Here is a 16,625-nt window from a genome sequence, read left to right as displayed (position 1 = left end):
CTCTAAAGGAAACAGAGTTTATTCTCTCCCTCTCTCTCTCTGTGTGTCTGTGTGTCTCTCTCTCTCTCCCTCTCTCTGTGTCTCTCTCTCTCTCTCTCTGTGTCTCTCTCTCTGTCTCTCTCCCTCTCTCTGTGTGTCTCTCTCTCTCTCTCTCTGTGTCTCTCTCTCTCCCTCTCTCTCCCTCCCTCTCCCTCTCTCTCCCTCTCTCTCTCTCTCGTGTTCTGCTGTGTGTTCTGGGTTCTGTCGGGGTTTCATTAAAATGTGATGACAGATTTCTGGGGTCTCAGCAGAAACAGTAAAAATGAGTCTGGACTTTTAAAGTTGTTACTTCATGAGCTGTTTAACTTGTAACAGAATTATCATCCATCCACCTTCCATTAACCCTTTGTCCTGGGGGGGTGCTGTGCTTTAACAGAATTATTAACAGCAATAGTGCTTAATTAGGGCAGAGTAGTTGATCAGGTCTTGGTTTCTGTCCCTGACACCTTTCTGTGTCATGATTTAATAAACATGTTTGTATTCATTTTCTTTATGTTAAATATTATTTCATCATGTTATTTATCTGTTCGAGTCATTTTAACCATTCATTAATATTTAATATAGTTGATCACTGGGTCGATCTGATATTGGAATCAGGACGCTCTGTGATTGGCTGTTTGATGATGAAAGGCACCCTGGGAGTTGTAGTTCACGTGTCACTAGCAGAGTAAAGTTACACGAGGATCTGTCGCCCCCTGGTGACTCAAAGCTGAACTACAGGAGAAAATATGAATCAATGAATAAATCCGTCTGATCTGTTACAGGGTTCAGGTCTGACACCCGGTGGACACACTGAGTACTGCAGCCCACACAGACTCAGGACATTTTATTTACAGACGCAGTACAAAAGGATCAGCCCGTCAGACAGGAAGCTGCGGCGGTCCGAGCTTCAGACGTACGCTTTGGAGCTGCTGCTGTCGGAGGGTGGAGCTGCTGTGTAGATGCTCCGCCCTTGGCTTGGCATGGAGTAATACAAAAGCTGACTGCAGGACAGAAGACGGAGGACATCAGAGGACACAACAAGGACTCATAAACATGCAGCCCTCTTTGGCTCACAGCGCCCTCTGGTGAACTGTCTGTGTACTTACTGTGCAGGGAGGGAGGGGGAGCGCCTCCTGTAGGAGCAGCAGAGCATTGATCCTCCGAGTACAGCCAGACAGGAGGCGGCCCAGCCCAGATAAAGACCAGCACCCAGCTCGAACCTGGACAGACACACACAGTGTAAGTATCACAGGTCCCCGTCCTCATCATCATCATCATCAGCTGTGTGTGTGTGGCTCACCGGACTCCATGGAGCGGGTTGTAGAAGTCATGGATGACTCTGGCAGCGTACCAGGACACAGCCGTCAGCGTGAGGACGCCTGAGGAGGACACGTCAACAGCTCAGACACACACACAGACCGAGGAGGAGGAGGAGGAGGACGAGTACCTGACAGGACGAACAGGATTCCTCCGGCCAGGGAGATCTGGTCTTTGACCTGCTCCGAGGTTCTGCCGATCTTGGTGCACTTGAGTCCGAGTATGGAGACGATGATGGAGGCGAGGCCGAGCAGCAGGGACATGATCATCAGCGCCCTGCAGGCCTGCAGGTGGGCTGCAGGGAGGCACCAGAGATCAGAACCGTCTGTGTGTCTCTGTGTCTGTCTGTGTGTGTGAGGTCCTCACCTGGCAGTCCCAGCACTGTCTTGAACCTGCTGCACTGGATGGACCCCAGTGAGGTGGCGGCGCAGCTCATCCACAGGCCTTCAAACTGCCACTGACTGCTGCTCACCGACTCCGCCTGGCTCCTCACCCTCCACGCCTGAGAGGAGGTGCAGCTGGACTGGAGACACCAGGACACCACACCCAGAACCAGACCTATGACCTGCAGGCCCAACGACATGCTGCTGCTGAACCACACCCAGCTGGAACACCTGGAAACAAGAAGAAGCAGCTCTGAGAAGAAACAGACCATCCAACATCCAGCACTCAGAGAGGAGCCCCGTCCTCTGAGACCAGAGGGGAGCCCCGTCCTCTGAGACCAGAGGGGAGCCCCGTCCTCTGAGACCAGAGGGGAGCCCCGTCCTCTGAGACCAGAGGGGAGCCCCATCGTCTAAGGAGCACCGTCCCCTGAGACCAGAGGGGAGCCCCGTCCTCTGAGACCAGAGGGGAGCCCCGTCCTCTGAGACCAGAGGGGATCCCCATCGTCTAAGGAGCACCGTCCCCTGAGACCAGAGGAGCCCCGTCCTCTGAGACCAGGGGAGCCCCGTCCTCTGAGACCAGAGGGGAGCCCCGTCCTCTGAGACCAGGAGAGCCCCGTCCTCTGAGACCAGAGGGGAGCCCCATCGTCTAAGGAGCACCGTCCCCTGAGACCAGAGGGGAGCCCCGTCCTCTGAGACCAGGGGAGCCCCGTCCTCTGAGACCAGAGGGGAGCCCCGTCCTCTGAGACCAGGGGAGCCCCGTCCTCTGAGACCAGAGGGGAGCCCCATCGTCTAAGGAGCACCGTCCCCTGAGGAGCAGCAGCTGTGGAGTTCCACAGGGTTCCCCTCTTGGTCCTGTGTGTTTGTACTTTGCTCCCATGTGAACGAATATACAAACAAATATTTTATAATAGAAGCTCATGAGACTGATAGAATGAACTTTGACCCCTGTGAGTCCTGGACAACAGGATCCAGCCAGGCAGCGTAACGGAGCGCTTCCATCCGAGCAGAAACAGGTTTCAGCACAGAGGATTCCTGTACAGAGCCCTGCATGCTGCTGCTGGTCCTGCTGAGGTTTGGCTTCAGCTTTCATCTGATTACTCTGAAACATAAAAGGCTCACCTGCCCCTCGTCTGAAACAGCCCATCACACACACACACACAATCAGAAGAGGAAAAACTCCAAACCTGCCTCAGCTCTGACCCAGGTCTAATCCAGGTCTAATCCACACAGAGGGCTGCTTCTGGTCTTACCGTGGGCTCGGATTCGGGTGTTTTCTTGTTTTGTTTCTGCGAGGTTCCTCTGATGCTGCTCGCTGAGTTTCAGGGTCGATGAACTCTGACTGTTTGAACACAGCTCAGTATCGACTGAGGGGGTCGATGCTGCGCTTCAGGGCCTGCGTCCTCTCTGCCTGTTCAGGAATGATCACGACGCTCTCACGTATAAAAGCAGTTAACCTGTGATGACGGACTGTGTGTGAGGGGGACAGACATGTTTTAACACAGGACACACTGCAGGCTACAGAAGCACAGGATGAAGTGCATGTAGTGATTTATTTAACCAGTCTGAAGTAATAAATACAGAAATACTGCGCTGCTGCCGAGTTACTTTGGTTGAAAGATAAAAGGTTTCTGCTCTAATGAGTCCGCTCTGTGCTCGTTTTCACTGATGGTTTCCCGCCTCCTCCATCAGGACTCAGTCAGTGGTATTTATAGTATTTATATTTTATAGTTGGAACACCTGTCTGTGTTGACGGCTGTGAGTCAGCTGCAGAATAAACTCTGTGGACTTCAGACCGCAGCAGCGGCGAGCTCAGACTTTAACCTTCTGTGGTCACACAGGCTTACAGCGGTCTGGGGAGGGTGTATGTTGTCGCTGTCGGGGAACATCAGCAGCTTTATTTCAAAGAAAACAGAATTTAAAATGGATCCAGGTGTGTGACCTCACTTCTGTCCTAAACAATAAATATATCCGATCTAAGGTTTCAATCAGCCGATCGCTCTGGAAGTCTCACTGGATAATTGACGGCGTGTTATAAACAATCATCACTCGGAGGTGTGGGACAGACTCTGTGCCTCCACAAGGACCGAAGAGCCTCCTTTAAATCCAGACTCCTCCTGAGCGGCTGCACATTTTATACACCTGTACATGTTTCACATGTTTCAGTCTCTCCTTTCCTACACAGCGCCTCCTCCTCCTCCTCCTCCTCCTCCTCGCCCCGGTCCTCCTCGTGTTCTCAGATCGTGCCAGATTTTGACAAAAGGTTCTCGGTTCTTCCAGATCAGCTCATGACCGTACAGGATGTACCAGCTGAGGAGAGAGGGAGCAGAGACGCAGCGTCAGCCTGAGACACACGCTGCCAGGACAAGGCCCTTTACTTGGTTACCAGGGCAACAAGTCCCAGCCATGTGACTGGACATGAAGGCAACCTTTTCATCTTGTGTCACTCTAAAGCAGCGGCACAGCCAAGGCGGAGCTCTCTGATAAAAGATGCTCCACCTTCACCGGCCTCACAGACCACTGATGTGGATGTGGTGAGCGCCACCTTGCTGAACATATTAGCACCTAAAATTAGCATGCTAACAGCGACTCACATTCCAAACAGGGCTCCTCCTAAATGAGCAGCGTGGTCAAAAAACTTCCACCCCAACACCAGACCTGCTGTATCCATGGCAACGATGGCCTTCAGAGCCTGCAGACAGACGCAGAGGAGGAAGGTCAAGGTTACTGTGGTGATGATGATGATGATGATGATGATGAAGGCTCATTGGAGGAGTACTCACATTGGAAGCAGTGAAGGTGAACATGGGGAGGAAGATGATGGCCAGTTTAGCTTCTGGCATTTTAGTACAAACAGCAGCCAGGATGGTCATGATGGCTCCAGACTGGAAACACACACACACACACAGACACACACAGACACACACACAGACACACACACAGACACACACAGACACACACAGACACACACACACACAGACACACACACGCACACACACACACACACAGACACACACACACACACACACACACACAGACCACACACACACACACACACAGACACACACACACACACACAGACACACACAGACACACACAGACCACACACACAGACACACACACACACACACACACACAGACACACACACACACACACAGACACACACACACACACACACAGACACACACAGACACACACAGACACACAGACACACACACACAGACACACACACACAGACACACAGACACACACACACACACACACACACACACACACACACAGAGACACACACACACACAGACACACACACACAGACACACACAGACACACACACACACAGACACACACACACAGACACACACACACACACAGACACACACACACAGACACACACACAGATACTGAAACAGGTTGCTAGGCAACAGCAGCATCACACTGCGATAGACAGTAGGTCTTCCACAGACCGTCTCATGGACAGGGGCATAAATGTCCATACTTAATTTTTATCGGATTAACTCTTACCGCTCCCAGAGACGGGCCGAACCTCCCCGTGGCCATCTTACACACATAACTGACGAATGAGGAAACAACACCTGCACAAAGAGACAAGATACGATCAGTGTAAACTCCATCGGTCTGTGCTGCATCCTGGATCGGACCATGTGCTGCACCTGCAGACAGGTAGACCGCCACAAACTGCTCCCGACCCAGCATGGAGACGGCGCTGGTGGAGAAGCTCCAGAGGACGTACATGTTGGCCGCCATGTGGAAAAGGGAGAAGTGGCTGAAGGTGGAGAGAAGCATCGGCGAGCACAGCGCCTCTGCGGGACGACAACAAAGAGAGAGAGTCAGAGGCCGAGAGTCAGAGGCCGAGAGGCAGCGCCGTCACAGGCTGGCAGCTGGCGCACTCACTGGAGGCGGGGTTAGCCGTGAAGTATTTGATCATGACGCGCTGCAGAGATGGAACTCTCCAGCAGCAGAACACCAAGGCGTTAACAGCAATGATCCCTGGGAAAAAAGACAAATATATGAGAGTGTGTGATTCATGTTACAGGGCGACTCCAGCTGCGGTCACGTGACTCACCTGAGACCGTCCTCTGGCCCTCGCTCAGGCTGTTCCACCACTGGTTAATCTGAAACACAAACGCCGCCCATCAGAGGTCAGATCAAACAGTGGGCGGGGCTTACCTGCAGGTGATGCCCTCACCTCTTTGCGGATGTCCCCTTGCTTCTGAGGTCGCACTCTCTCCAGCCAATCAGCTCGGACCTCATCAAAGTAACTCTGCACTCGTGATTTGAGAGACTCGTACTGCCAGATGGCCGCTGAGCCGAAGGAGCAGCCTGTAAACTGACATGGCGTTAGCACCTGTCTGTGACATCACGCTGATGATGTCACCTCCAGCACCAACAGGTAAACATCACCTACCCCCACAGTGAAGAGGAAGGGCCTGACGAGCCCGCTGAAGGCCCGGGGAGGGCTGGGCGGGGCCTGCGGCTCCCAGGACGGGGTGGAGGTGCGGCGGTGGGCCGCCTCAGAGGACTCGCTGTGGGTGGAGTGCAGCTCCTCCTCCACCTTCTTCGGTTCTGGTTTCCTGGTTGCTTTTTTGAAGCCGCATCTCTGCTGGAAGCTATGAGGCCACCTGCTGGACAGACAGGAAACTTCAGCCTCACAGACACGAAGAAGATGGACACCATGGCTGCATGTATCCCATAATAAGGGCGCTCTGCAGACAGTCTGAGCAGCAGTGATCAGTGATGTCATCAGAGGTCAGTCATGTATCAGAGCTGAATGTGAACAGCCTGATGTCCTCTGGTCTCTCTGACAGCTGAAGCTGAGTTAGCCATCAAACACTAGCATGCTGCTAACGGCTGCTGATTGGTCGGTTCAGATCAGGACTGATGGACAGGAGGTCCTCCCTCCATGAGTCCTCACATATATGTCTGTATAGGGGCTCTGCTGCTGCTGCTGTGTCCAATCAGAGTGGAGGATGCTGGGAAGTGGGTCATGGTGATGTCACTGATTTTTTTTAATTTAAAAGATAAAAACTGCTGAATCACTGATTGAAGTGGACAGACTCATCCGTGGGCTCCTCGGGTCACGGTTCAGTCCTTCCCTGAGGGACAGGAGGCTCAGGCTGCAGGAGCGTTCTCCATGTAGACATTCTGGGTCCTCTTGGGTCAGACAGACAGAGGACACGAAAGTATGGGACACTTTGTTTCTATCAGAGCTGGACGTTGAAGACACAGACACACCGGGAGCAGGGAATCGAACCGCCTCATTACACACAGAGACCCACTGAGGAGGTCCTGTGTCCACTGTGCTGCAGTCTGGACAGACACACACACACACACACACACCCTGCTCAAAACATCACAGACACACACACACACACACACACTGAACTTCTCAAACAAACAGCCTCAGCTAGCTCTGTTAGCATCCAGCTAATATTAGCCTACATGAATGTAACGGTGTTTGAAGCTAGCACAGCTAACCCCACGCAGCGGGGCTCTGTCTGCCTGTCAGCCGGACCAGGCTGCTTCTCTCCAGCTCAGCGGACTAACCTGCCTCCCCTCACGCCGGTCCGTGACACTTCCTCTCGGGTCAGTCTCAGCAGGACGGAGCAGCTCCTCCACGCCATGTTGGAGCCCGGTAACCTCTGCAGCTGGTTCATTTCCGGGTCAACTGTGAGTCAGCGACACCTGGAGGACGGACGCTGGAACTGAACAGATTATTATTTTTTTTTATTACATGTCAGTCTTCTTTGCTCGGGTGTTCTGTTTCTTTTTAATCCTGTTATATTAGTTTATTTAAAATGAGACCGCGAAGCCACCAAACAAACACAAACAGGAACAACACATCACGACTTCCGCCCGGGAGTTTCAAAGTAAAACACCGCCACACAACAAAAACACAACTAAATGGAAAAAAGTATAAAGTAGCTCTATCCCCGTTTAATGGAACTGCCCTGGATGACTGAGAGTCTTCATCAACATGTATTTAGATCAGTATGATCGTCACCGCACTGTTGTGACTCCCTGTGTGTTAAAATCCTGTTTTTATTCGGGGTTCTTCTTTCTTCTTCTTTCAGTGTCACAGTGCTGCATCATAAAGAGTCTGCAATAAAAAATGATTTAATAAAAAAAAACATTTCGGTGAAAAACAAAATCAATGGTTTTATTGTGAAGGGGACGGGCAGCGGAAGTGGCTGGGCTGTTTCCGGTGCTTGTGTTTGGTGTGGTCCAGCGCGGCTCGGCTCGGCTCGGAACGGACCAGCAGCTGTAGTTTCAGCAGTGCGAACCTGTGGTGTGACCGCGGAGGAAAGATGGCGGCCCCTGCTCTCTCCGCTCGGACCGGCTCGGCGGGCAGTCTCGGGAACAGCCCCACCATGGCCGCCGGAAGGCTACCGCACGGCGGCGGCGTCGGGCCCGAGCTCGACTTCAGGTCGGCGGCCCGTATGGAGGACCTGAACCGGCTCATCCAGGAGTTCAGCAAGCACGATCAGCGGGAGTACGACGACCAGCGCGCCCTGGAGATCCACACGGCCAAGGACTTCATCTTCTCCATGCTGGGTGAGGACGGACACACACTCACACACACACACACACACACACACACACACACACACACTCTATGGCAGCCTGTCTGCATGTCATCGGTAACTGAAGCTGTTGTGAACTGGATGTTCCTCGTGGTGTAGTCGGTGATTTGTGCTGTGACTTCCTGTCAGATCTGTGTCATCTGAGATCAGATCATAAATACAAATAAATAAATGTTCCTTTGCTGTGACATGATTCAAAGATCTTTGTGGCCTGACTGTGGAGGTGTTGTCCTCTGAGACTCTGTCCTCTGAGTCTCCGTCCTCTGAGGACCTTTGAATGATTTGAATGATTCATGGATCCTCAGAGCATCCTAAACAAAGTGTGTCCTGACAGGGCTGGGGCGCTTTAATCAAGCTTCACCGAGAGAAAGAGAGGGCATGGAGGACAGACACACACACACATGCTCTGCAGGAACGTCTGTCTGACTGACACACACACATCTGAGTGTGACGGACACTCAGTCATCACTGTGAGGACACATGTGTCCAGCTCTGGTCTCAGTACTGTGTGGTGCTGCTCTGTGTGGACCTCAGAGAGTCCACCGAGCGTTACAATCCTGTGTAGAATCACCACGATGGTTTGAATGTGTCAGGTTTGATTTAACCCTCTCATGTGTCAGTTGTGTTGTCAGAGTTCCGACACTCCATCCTGTCTGCAGGCACAGAGCAGTCAGAGTGTGTGTGACTGTGGCTAATTGCTACAACATTTGTAATGTGTGTGTGTGTGTGTGTGTGTGTGTGTCCACTCCACTACAGCACAGGAATGCAGTCCACAGCCAGCAGGACTGTGTGTGTGTGTTCACTTCACTTTGAGCTCAGCAGAGCAGAAAACCAGTCCAGACTGATCCGGTCCAACTGATGGACACATTGACCCGTCCAGGCTCAGGCAGTTTCCTAAAGAATGGTTCAGACCCACCGGGAATAAAAGAAGTTCCTCCGCTGTCCTCTGGAGGCAGACTCCTCATAGTCCTCCATGTTTAGTAACATGTTCACAGCCTGATACAAAATGAAGTATTTGAGTGACAGGTGGTCACTTCAGTCAGGCTCCACCTCTTTGACCGTATTTGGATCAACCAGTAGTTCAGTACTTTACTTTTGGCTCATTGAGTCTGACACACTTGTTCTGGTGCATTAAGTGGTGCAGGTGTGTGAGTGTGTGTCTTTTTCTTTCTGTTGTGTGGTGAGGTTCTGTGGGTTTCACCCTTAAACCACCAGGATGCAGAGGCCTGGGCGTGCAGGAGGCCTGGGCGTGCAGGAGGCCTGGGCGTGCAGGAGGCCTGGGCGTGCAGGAGGCCTGGGCGTGCAGGAGGCCTGGGCGTGCAGGAGGCCTGGGCGTGCAGGAGGCCTGGGCGTGCAGGAGGCAGCTGCTCTGTACAAAGTGCTGTCTGAGCGCATCAAAAGCTGAAAGTGCTGCTTCAGAAAGCCGCTCACAGGCGGCACAGAAACCTGCTGACAGGGCCGAGAGGCGGATCACGGAGCACGCTGTCTGAGGCGGCGCTTTGGTTGTTGGCAGAGATTTTGTGTGTGTTGTGTCTCTGTGCACATGTTCAGACGCTGCAGGATTGTGCGCTCAGGGTTTAAGATGCTGTCAGGTGATGGGGGTTTGATCCGCTCCTCATGTCTCTGTCTGTCCTTTCTGTGTCTCAGGAATGGTCCAGAAGTTGGACCAGAAGCTGCCGGTGGCCAACGAGTACCTCCTGTTGTCGGGTGGTGTCCGGGAGGGTGTGGTGGACATGGACCTGGACGAGCTGAGCGTTTACGCCCGTGGCACAGACTACGATATGGACTTCACCCTCCTGGTGCCGGCCCTCAAACTCCACGACCGCAACCAGCCGGTGACGCTGGACATGCGGCACTCGGCGCTGGGCCACTCCTGGCTGAGCCTCCGCCTGTTCGACGAGGGAACCATCAACAAGTGGAAGGACTGCTGCACCATCGTCGACCACATCAACGGCACCACCAACTACTTCTTCTCCCCGACGCTGGTGGCCGACTGGTTCTACCAGTCCATCTCGCTGGTGCTGCTGGAGGTGCAGAAGAAGCCGCAGAGAGGGATGCCCAGGGTGGAGAAGGTGGAGCGGAACGGGACCATCATCTCCGTCATCCTGGGTGTGGGGAGCAGCCGCATGCTCTACGACATCGTCCCTGTGGTGTCGTTCAAAGGCTGGCCGGCCGTGGCTCAGAGCTGGCTGATGGAGAACCACTTCTGGGACGGCAAGATCACGGAGGAGGAGGTGATCAGCGGCTTCTACCTCGTCCCCGCCTGCTCCCACAAAGGCCGCAAGGAGAACGAGTGGCGCCTGTCGTTCGCCCGCAGCGAGGTGCAGCTGAAGAAGTGCATCTCGTCCAGCCTGATGCAGGCGTACCAGGCCTGTAAGGCCATCATCATCAAGCTGCTGTCCCGCCCCAAAGCCATCAGCCCCTACCACCTGCGCAGCATCATGCTGTGGGCCTGCGACCGCCTCCCCGCCAACTTCCTGGCGCAGGATGACTTCTCCGCCCACTTCCTGCTGGGCCTGATCGACGACCTGCAGCACTGCCTGGTCAACAAGACGTGTCCCAACTACTTCATCCCTCAGTGCAACATGCTGGAGCACCTGTCCGACGAGACGGCCATGCTGCACGCCCGCAAGCTCTCCTCGGTGCGCTCCGACCCCACCGAACACCTGCGCACCACCATCGAGCACGCCAAGGCCGCCAACAGACTGACGGTAGAACTGCAGTGGCGAGGCAGCTCCAACAACCTGCCGTCGCCGCAGTCCGACGCAGGCGGCGAGAACCAGCCTGACGACCGGCTGGCCAAGAAGCTGCAGCAGCTCGTCACAGAGAATCCTGGGAAATCCATCTCAGTCTTCATCAACCCTGACGACGTCACGCGGCCGCACTTCCGCATCGACGACAAGTTCTTCTGAGACCTTCGTCCTCTCCCCCTCCTCCTCCTCAGTCTGCCTTCTTCCTCCTCTGAAACTTTATTTTGTATTTTTATGTTCCTCTGCCACAGAGTGAAGTGCGGTGATCGTCTCGTCATGTCTGCCACCGTTTTTTATTTTTTTATTTTTCTATTCCCGCCCCCTCCCCCCTTTCACTGTGTGCCCTGTGTTTTACCTGCTGAAGCCTTTCAGACACACACTGCACAGCAGCAGGCTGGACTCATGTGAAGGCAGAGGGCCGCCTTCAGACCGAGCCGCTGCGCCGCTCACCTCACATCCTCCCAGAGAGGTGAACACATCTGAGAAGTCTGCGGTGACGTCCGGCCGAGGGAACGGCGGGTCTGAAGGTGGACTCTGTCCCTCTGTGGAATGTCTTAGTCCCACCGGGGGACGATGGTACTAACGTCTTAGAAGCTAATTGTAAATAGAGGACTGGTGTGTGTAGGAGAACAGGAGAAATAGACTGATGTGGACTTTTCGTCTAATTTTGCACAGAATGTAAAAAACACTTTTCCTCTCGACGCTGCGTCGTCCTGACTCCTACATGATGTATCATATCAGCAGATAGGTGGCGCTGTGCTGAAGAGTGGTCGCCCTGCAGGCCTTTAATGTGTGTGTTAACCAGAGGAGGTACACGGTGATGCTGCCGGCCGTCAGAGAGCAGGTCTGTGTGATCTGTGGTGTCCTCCCTGCGCTGGTGAAGGTCGGGGTGGAGTGTGACGGACCGACCGCTGGGTGCAGCCTCAGCCCGGTGCAGCCTCAGCCCGGTGCAGCCTCTGCATGGTGCAGCCTCAGCCCGGTGCAGCCTCTGCAGGGTCAGGTCAGGATGGAATAAAACTCCCATTCTTTCTAAAATATACATTTCATGAGCCTGACGTATCGGAGTAGTTTAGTTTATTCGCTCCGTCACTGACCTGCTGTCTGAGCTCATTATTTTTATTTTGTCTGAACACCTGAGATCTTAAATTTATAAATTAAACACATTTGTCTCAAAACAAAACATATTTTAATTCAAATGTTTTAAAACAAATTTTATTTATTCTGTTTTTGTGTTTTAAACGTAACCTTTGTTGTGCACAAGAAACAAACTGCAGTTCCTAATGTGTCCACAAGAGGCTGGCTCCAAAAATGAGTGACCCGCTCAGGCGTCCATGTTAAAGAAAGGCCGGCTCTCTGTGGTGCGGCCGCCCTCACCGTGTACTTCCTGTCTGCTGCGTTTTAACCACATCACAGAATGTTCCTTATGACATCACATCCTGTCACCTCTTTACTGCACGTGTCACTGTAACCTCTTGTCTTTTTATGTTTTGCTGCTCCTTCCTGTGTCCGGATGGCGAGGGCTCGGCTCGCCGCCCCCGCTGCGGCTCACGTCTGTTTTTATTTTAACCAGCTGGGACCAAGAACCCGATCCAAACTTTTTACAGCGTGACAGTCGCTCATTGTGTTTTAGCTCAGTCACTCCTGACGGTCTCTTTAGCGCCCTCTAGGTGAACTGCAGGTTCTGCTCAGCTGTGATTGGACAGTTACAGAAGGGGCGGGGCTTATGATGTCATTAATGACTCCAGGGACAGTCAGACGACCTGTACAGTCCGCTGCAGCGTCTGACATGTGCCGCCCCTGAGCTCCTGTGTGCTGCAGCGGAGCATCATGGGAGTTGTAGTCGTGCTGAGCTGGCTGTGTTGACGGCGCGTCGTCCCCTTTTATCTCAAACATTTCCAGGGAAATGCCAAAAAAATCCTACAGACACCTGATGGTCATGTGATCTCTATATCCTCATCCTCAAGTGCAATTACTCACACGCACACACACACACACACACACACACACACACACACACACACCCTGTAGCACTAACACTTTAGTCCCACACTGACACACTCACTCAGAGGCTCCTCACACCATCAAAGTGCCACACCCCCCCCCCCCCCCCCCCCGCTCAGTGGAAATGTAACCGTGTCCTCTGAGCTCCGTGACCTTTGACCTTACGCCTCCTGCTCCGTTCAGACTGTGACGTTTTATTTCCTGCTGCTCTGCTTCGTTCTGATGCAACGTGGATGGTTCAGCGTTCAGGTGGCAGCTCCTCCCCTCAAACACATGAAGTGGTACTGAAGCCTTTTCACTGTCCATCATATTCATATTCAGTGTTTTCACTGCTGCTGTGCATACAGCTGGTCCTGTCAGTTCCCTGTGTGTGCCAGCAGAGGGCGTCAGTGAGGCGTGTGATGGAGGGAGCTGTGATCTGAGCAGCTGCTGTCTGTACGAACACTGACTGTATCTCCGCCTGTGATGAAACTACTGTTGTAAATAGCACTTGATAAAATAACTCTCACCTGAGTCGCTGTGGTGCTCTTTATGAATCCTGTTTTCTCTCCTCTGTCCTTCCCTTGCCTCCTGTCTCCTGTCCTCTGGTGTCCCCTCACTTCTTGTCTCCTGTCCTCTGTTGTCCCCTCGCTCCTCGTCTCCCCTCCTCTGGTGTCCCCTCCGCTCCTCTGGTGTCCCCTCCACTCCTCGTCTCCTCTCTGGTGTCCCCTCACTCCTTGTCTCCTCTCCTCTGGTGTCCCCTCCTCTCCTCGTCTCCTCTCCTCTGGTGTCCACCCGCTCCTCAACTCCTCTCCTCTGTTGTCCCCTCCTCTCCTCGTCTCCTCTCCTCTGGTGTCCCCTCCCTCCTCGTCTCCTCTCATCTGGTGTCCACTCCCTCCTCGTCTCCTCTCCTCTGTTGTCCCCTCTGCTCCTCGTCTCCTCTCCTCTGGTGTCCCCTCGCTCCTCGTGTCCTCTCCTCTGGTGTCCCCTCGCTCCTCGTCTCCTCTCCTCTGGTGTCCCCTCCACTCCTCGTCTCCTCTCCTCTGGTGTCCCCTCCACTCCTCGTCTCCTCTCCTCTGGTGTCCCCTCTGCTCCTCGTCTCCTCTCCTCTGGTGTCCCCTCGCTCCTCGTCTCCTCTCCTCTGGTGTCCCCTCCGCTCCTCGTCTCCTCTCCTCTGGTGTCCCCTCACTCCTCGTCTCCTCTCCTCTGGTGTTTCTGTGTCCTGTTGTGTCAGCACCTGTCCTCCGTCTGTCTCTCTGTTTCCTGCTGAGTTTTGCTCAGCTCCTCCTGGTCGCTGTCGCCGTGCCAACAGGAAATAATCCATCATTGTCCAAATATAAACATATGTTGTAAACAGGCAGCGTCACAGGTTCAGTCTGCTCATGTGATTGGCTGAGTGCTGATCATGTGATTGACTGCTGCTGGCAGCTTTAAACATTTTTAGATGAATCGGTTCTGATTTTATGAGATAATGAGTCATTAATATAAACGGTTATATAAACAGAGCTTATTTAATCCTGGACCCGGGCCTGTGTCTGAGCCTGAGAACTGATCAGAGTGCTGCTGTGGTGTCACAGGTAGGTGGTGCTGTTCCTGGTTTGGATCATATTTAATCCAGGTGGTGCTTTAAAATAATCTTCTGTTCGCAGGTCATCACAGATTAAAAGAGAAAATGACTCGTGACTGATACTGAAGGAGACGAAGGCGAAGATGAAAACTCACAGAGGCCCTGCTGGGTTTGGGTTGGTTTGCTTCCTGGCTTCAAATTGTGAGTTAAATCAATCGAGTCCCTGAAATGATTTAATCATCACCACCTGTAATGCTGTGGGGATTCATTCCAGGCCGACCTGAGTTTATAGGCTGTTCCTGTACATGAAGACAATGATCAGAGGCTAACGGGCTAATGTCCCAGCGTTCTGTAACAGCTAGCTGGCTAATCCGAGCTAGTTTACTAAAACACCATCAGACCTGATCATTTTCCTGATAGTTGAACATACATGCTGCAGAGCTACAGCTAGCTGGCTAACTGCACTGTTAGCATTTAGAGTAATTTATTAGCTTTACAGCCCACAGTTACATTATTTATTGTTGGCTTAAATCAACACTTTTAAATACATTCTTTTTTTAACCAATTTTATTTTATTTTGCTAATGCTACTCACACAGCTAGCAGCTACAGTTAGCTTGACAGCACTGCACTGCATTGATGTGGTTTCCAAATGAAAGCTAGCTAATTTAGCATCCATATTAGCATCAGGATTCTGGAAGAATAAGAGGCTGTTATCCATGCAGATTAAATCATTAGTTAGCAAGCTAATGTTAGCTTGTGACATCGGCTACATTGGTTTGGACCAATCGGTGTCCTCTGAGGAAGTGCCGTCAGTTCTGGGCGTGTGTTAGGTTCCTACCATCTGTTTAATTTATAGATGTGTTATGCGCCTGATTGATTATTCTAACGTATTAAAACTTGTGAGCATGCTCAGTGGGCTCTGTGCATTGAGACTGAGGGGGTCTGTGGGGCCCGGGGTCCACAGTCACTACAGGCTCGGCCCTGGAACCACGCAGGAAGCGGTGTGGGGTTAACTCCCTCTGCGTCTCCTCCCATGATGCCTTGCAGTGAAGTCTTCAGTTATTAGAAGTTCCCGCAGGCGCCTCTCATCATCATCATCCTCGTCATCCTCATCATCGTGTCACCTTAAAAACTCCCCCGGCGGTGACGTCACTCCAGTGCTCTCCTGGCTCGGGCTGCAGCAACACGGCGCGAGCAGAGAGAGAGAGAGCGGCGCGCGGACACAGCGCAGGTGAACGCACGAGCCTCAACGTCCTGCAGGAGGAAGAGGAAAAGACGAAGAAGAAGAGCCGCGCGAGGAGGTCTCAGAAGACCCCGCGGGTTGTTTGTGATTCTGTCCGCGGTGCCTTCCTCCTCCTCCTCCTCCTCCTCGCCTCTCCTGCCGGTATCGATCCGCCAGCGGCTGATAGGTGATCGGATTCTCCGTGGCTCTCGACGCTTGTTGATAACCGAAGAAGGAAGGAGGAAAGGAGAGAAGGAGAGAAGGAAAGGGACCAAGCCCGCCTCACAGCAGCACCCCGGGACATGGAGGGCAAAGAGAAGACACCGGCAGGTAGGCGGAGGAGGGTGGATGCTGGCGGAGGGACGGGTGGAGGATGGAAGTTTCCAGGGAGGGATGGGAGGAAGTTGGTGCTTTTTCCCCGCAGAGGGGAGGTGGAGGAGGAACGGGTGGATGGACGGATGGGTGGAGTGATGCATGTTGGGTAGAAGTGCTGCAGTATCCTGCTGCTCACATCCTGAATGCAGCTGCACTGGAGCTTTTAGGTGTGGTTATTATGGGATGGGGTGCAGTCTGTGTGTGTGTTTAACCAAACTGAGAGGAGCCTGATGCAGCAAAACACGGAGAGACACAGGTGGAGACAGGGACAGACGTGGAGGTGAGACTGAAAGACAAAGTCAGGCTGTGAGGCAGACAGGAGACACAGAGAGACAATGAAGACAGATACGATGTCTGAAAGAGAAGTACGGACAGAGGGACAGACAGGACTGTGAGACAGACGGGAGG

General features: G+C 53.0%; 4 protein-coding genes across 8 annotated transcripts in view; 2 read left to right on the top strand and 2 right to left on the bottom strand.

Moving 5' to 3' along the window:
* Positions 1 to 571: 571 nt before the first annotated feature.
* LOC114445364 (claudin-1-like) lies at positions 572 to 3,107 on the bottom strand. Of its 4 annotated transcripts, none has more exons than XM_028420353.1 (6): positions 2,841 to 2,846; positions 1,705 to 1,952; positions 1,469 to 1,633; positions 1,322 to 1,400; positions 1,128 to 1,241; positions 572 to 1,022 (listed from the first exon to the last, which is right to left on the bottom strand). In XM_028420353.1, the coding sequence occupies exons 2-6, from the start codon at positions 1,919 to 1,921 to the stop codon at positions 929 to 931; spliced, it is 669 nt and encodes a 222-aa protein (XP_028276154.1). In that variant the 5' UTR covers positions 1,922 to 1,952; positions 2,841 to 2,846; the 3' UTR covers positions 572 to 928. The 4 variants fall into 4 exon arrangements, with proteins under 4 accessions (XP_028276154.1, XP_028276151.1, XP_028276153.1 ...); XM_028420350.1 differs by lacking the exon at positions 2,841 to 2,846 and adding an exon at positions 2,972 to 3,107 and having other exon boundaries at positions 791 to 1,022; XM_028420352.1 differs by lacking the exon at positions 2,841 to 2,846 and adding an exon at positions 2,906 to 3,100 and having other exon boundaries at positions 791 to 1,022.
* Positions 3,108 to 3,252: 145 nt separating this feature from the next.
* On the bottom strand, positions 3,253 to 7,550 carry parlb (presenilin associated, rhomboid-like b). Of its 2 annotated transcripts, none has more exons than XM_028420349.1 (10): positions 7,285 to 7,550; positions 6,146 to 6,359; positions 5,927 to 6,067; positions 5,804 to 5,852; positions 5,632 to 5,727; positions 5,391 to 5,540; positions 5,242 to 5,312; positions 4,502 to 4,603; positions 4,313 to 4,410; positions 3,253 to 4,028 (listed from the first exon to the last, which is right to left on the bottom strand). In XM_028420349.1, the coding sequence occupies exons 1-10, from the start codon at positions 7,392 to 7,394 to the stop codon at positions 3,896 to 3,898; spliced, it is 1,164 nt and encodes a 387-aa protein (XP_028276150.1). In that variant the 5' UTR covers positions 7,395 to 7,550; the 3' UTR covers positions 3,253 to 3,895. The 2 variants fall into 2 exon arrangements, with proteins under 2 accessions (XP_028276150.1, XP_028276149.1); XM_028420348.1 differs by having other exon boundaries at positions 6,146 to 6,362; positions 7,285 to 7,549.
* Positions 7,551 to 7,920: 370 nt separating this feature from the next.
* Positions 7,921 to 13,585, top strand: LOC114445382 (protein MB21D2). Its single transcript, XM_028420408.1, has 2 exons — positions 7,921 to 8,292; positions 9,969 to 13,585. Exons 1-2 carry the CDS (start codon positions 8,046 to 8,048, stop codon positions 11,231 to 11,233), a joined length of 1,512 nt encoding a protein of 503 aa, XP_028276209.1. The 5' UTR covers positions 7,921 to 8,045; the 3' UTR covers positions 11,234 to 13,585.
* Positions 13,586 to 15,786: 2,201 nt separating this feature from the next.
* Positions 15,787 to 16,625, top strand: part of LOC114445013 (fibroblast growth factor 12-like) — a 27,211-nt gene continuing 26,372 nt past the window's right edge. The window contains exon 1 of the mRNA XM_028419939.1: positions 15,787 to 16,172. Within this exon, the coding sequence (XP_028275740.1) occupies positions 16,145 to 16,172 (28 nt within the window). The 5' untranslated portion in view covers positions 15,787 to 16,144. The remainder of the gene's footprint in view (positions 16,173 to 16,625) is intronic.

Source organism: Parambassis ranga, chromosome 13 (genome assembly GCF_900634625.1).
Source record: "Parambassis ranga chromosome 13, fParRan2.1, whole genome shotgun sequence".
Taxonomy (NCBI): domain Eukaryota; kingdom Metazoa; phylum Chordata; class Actinopteri; family Ambassidae; genus Parambassis; species Parambassis ranga.
This window is presented reverse-complemented; position numbering and strand designations above follow the sequence as displayed.

What these genes read in the sequence shown, in the direction of transcription:
- LOC114445364 (XM_028420350.1), bottom strand. Translation starts at nt 1,921, where the DNA reads ATGTCGTTGGGCCTGCAGGTCATAGGTCTGGTTCTGGGTGTGGTGTCC. An exon ending in GACAGTGCTGGGACTGCCAG is followed by an intron (nt 1,634 to 1,704) that starts GTGAGGACCTCA and finishes GCCTCCCTGCAG; the next exon opens with CCCACCTGCAGGCCTGCAGG. An exon ending in TCCCCCTCCCTCCCTGCACA is followed by an intron (nt 1,023 to 1,127) that starts GTAAGTACACAG and finishes TCTGTCCTGCAG; the next exon opens with TCAGCTTTTGTATTACTCCA.
- parlb (XM_028420348.1), bottom strand. Translation starts at nt 7,394, where the DNA reads ATGAACCAGCTGCAGAGGTTACCGGGCTCCAACATGGCGTGGAGGAGC. An exon ending in ACCGGCGTGAGGGGAGGCAG is followed by an intron (nt 6,363 to 7,284) that starts GTTAGTCCGCTG and finishes CTGTCTGTCCAG; the next exon opens with CAGGTGGCCTCATAGCTTCC. An exon ending in AAGGGGACATCCGCAAAGAG is followed by an intron (nt 5,853 to 5,926) that starts GTGAGGGCATCA and finishes TTTGTGTTTCAG; the next exon opens with ATTAACCAGTGGTGGAACAG.
- LOC114445382 (XM_028420408.1), top strand. Translation starts at nt 8,046, where the DNA reads ATGGCGGCCCCTGCTCTCTCCGCTCGGACCGGCTCGGCGGGCAGTCTC. An exon ending in CTTCATCTTCTCCATGCTGG is followed by an intron (nt 8,293 to 9,968) that starts GTGAGGACGGAC and finishes TCTGTGTCTCAG; the next exon opens with GAATGGTCCAGAAGTTGGAC.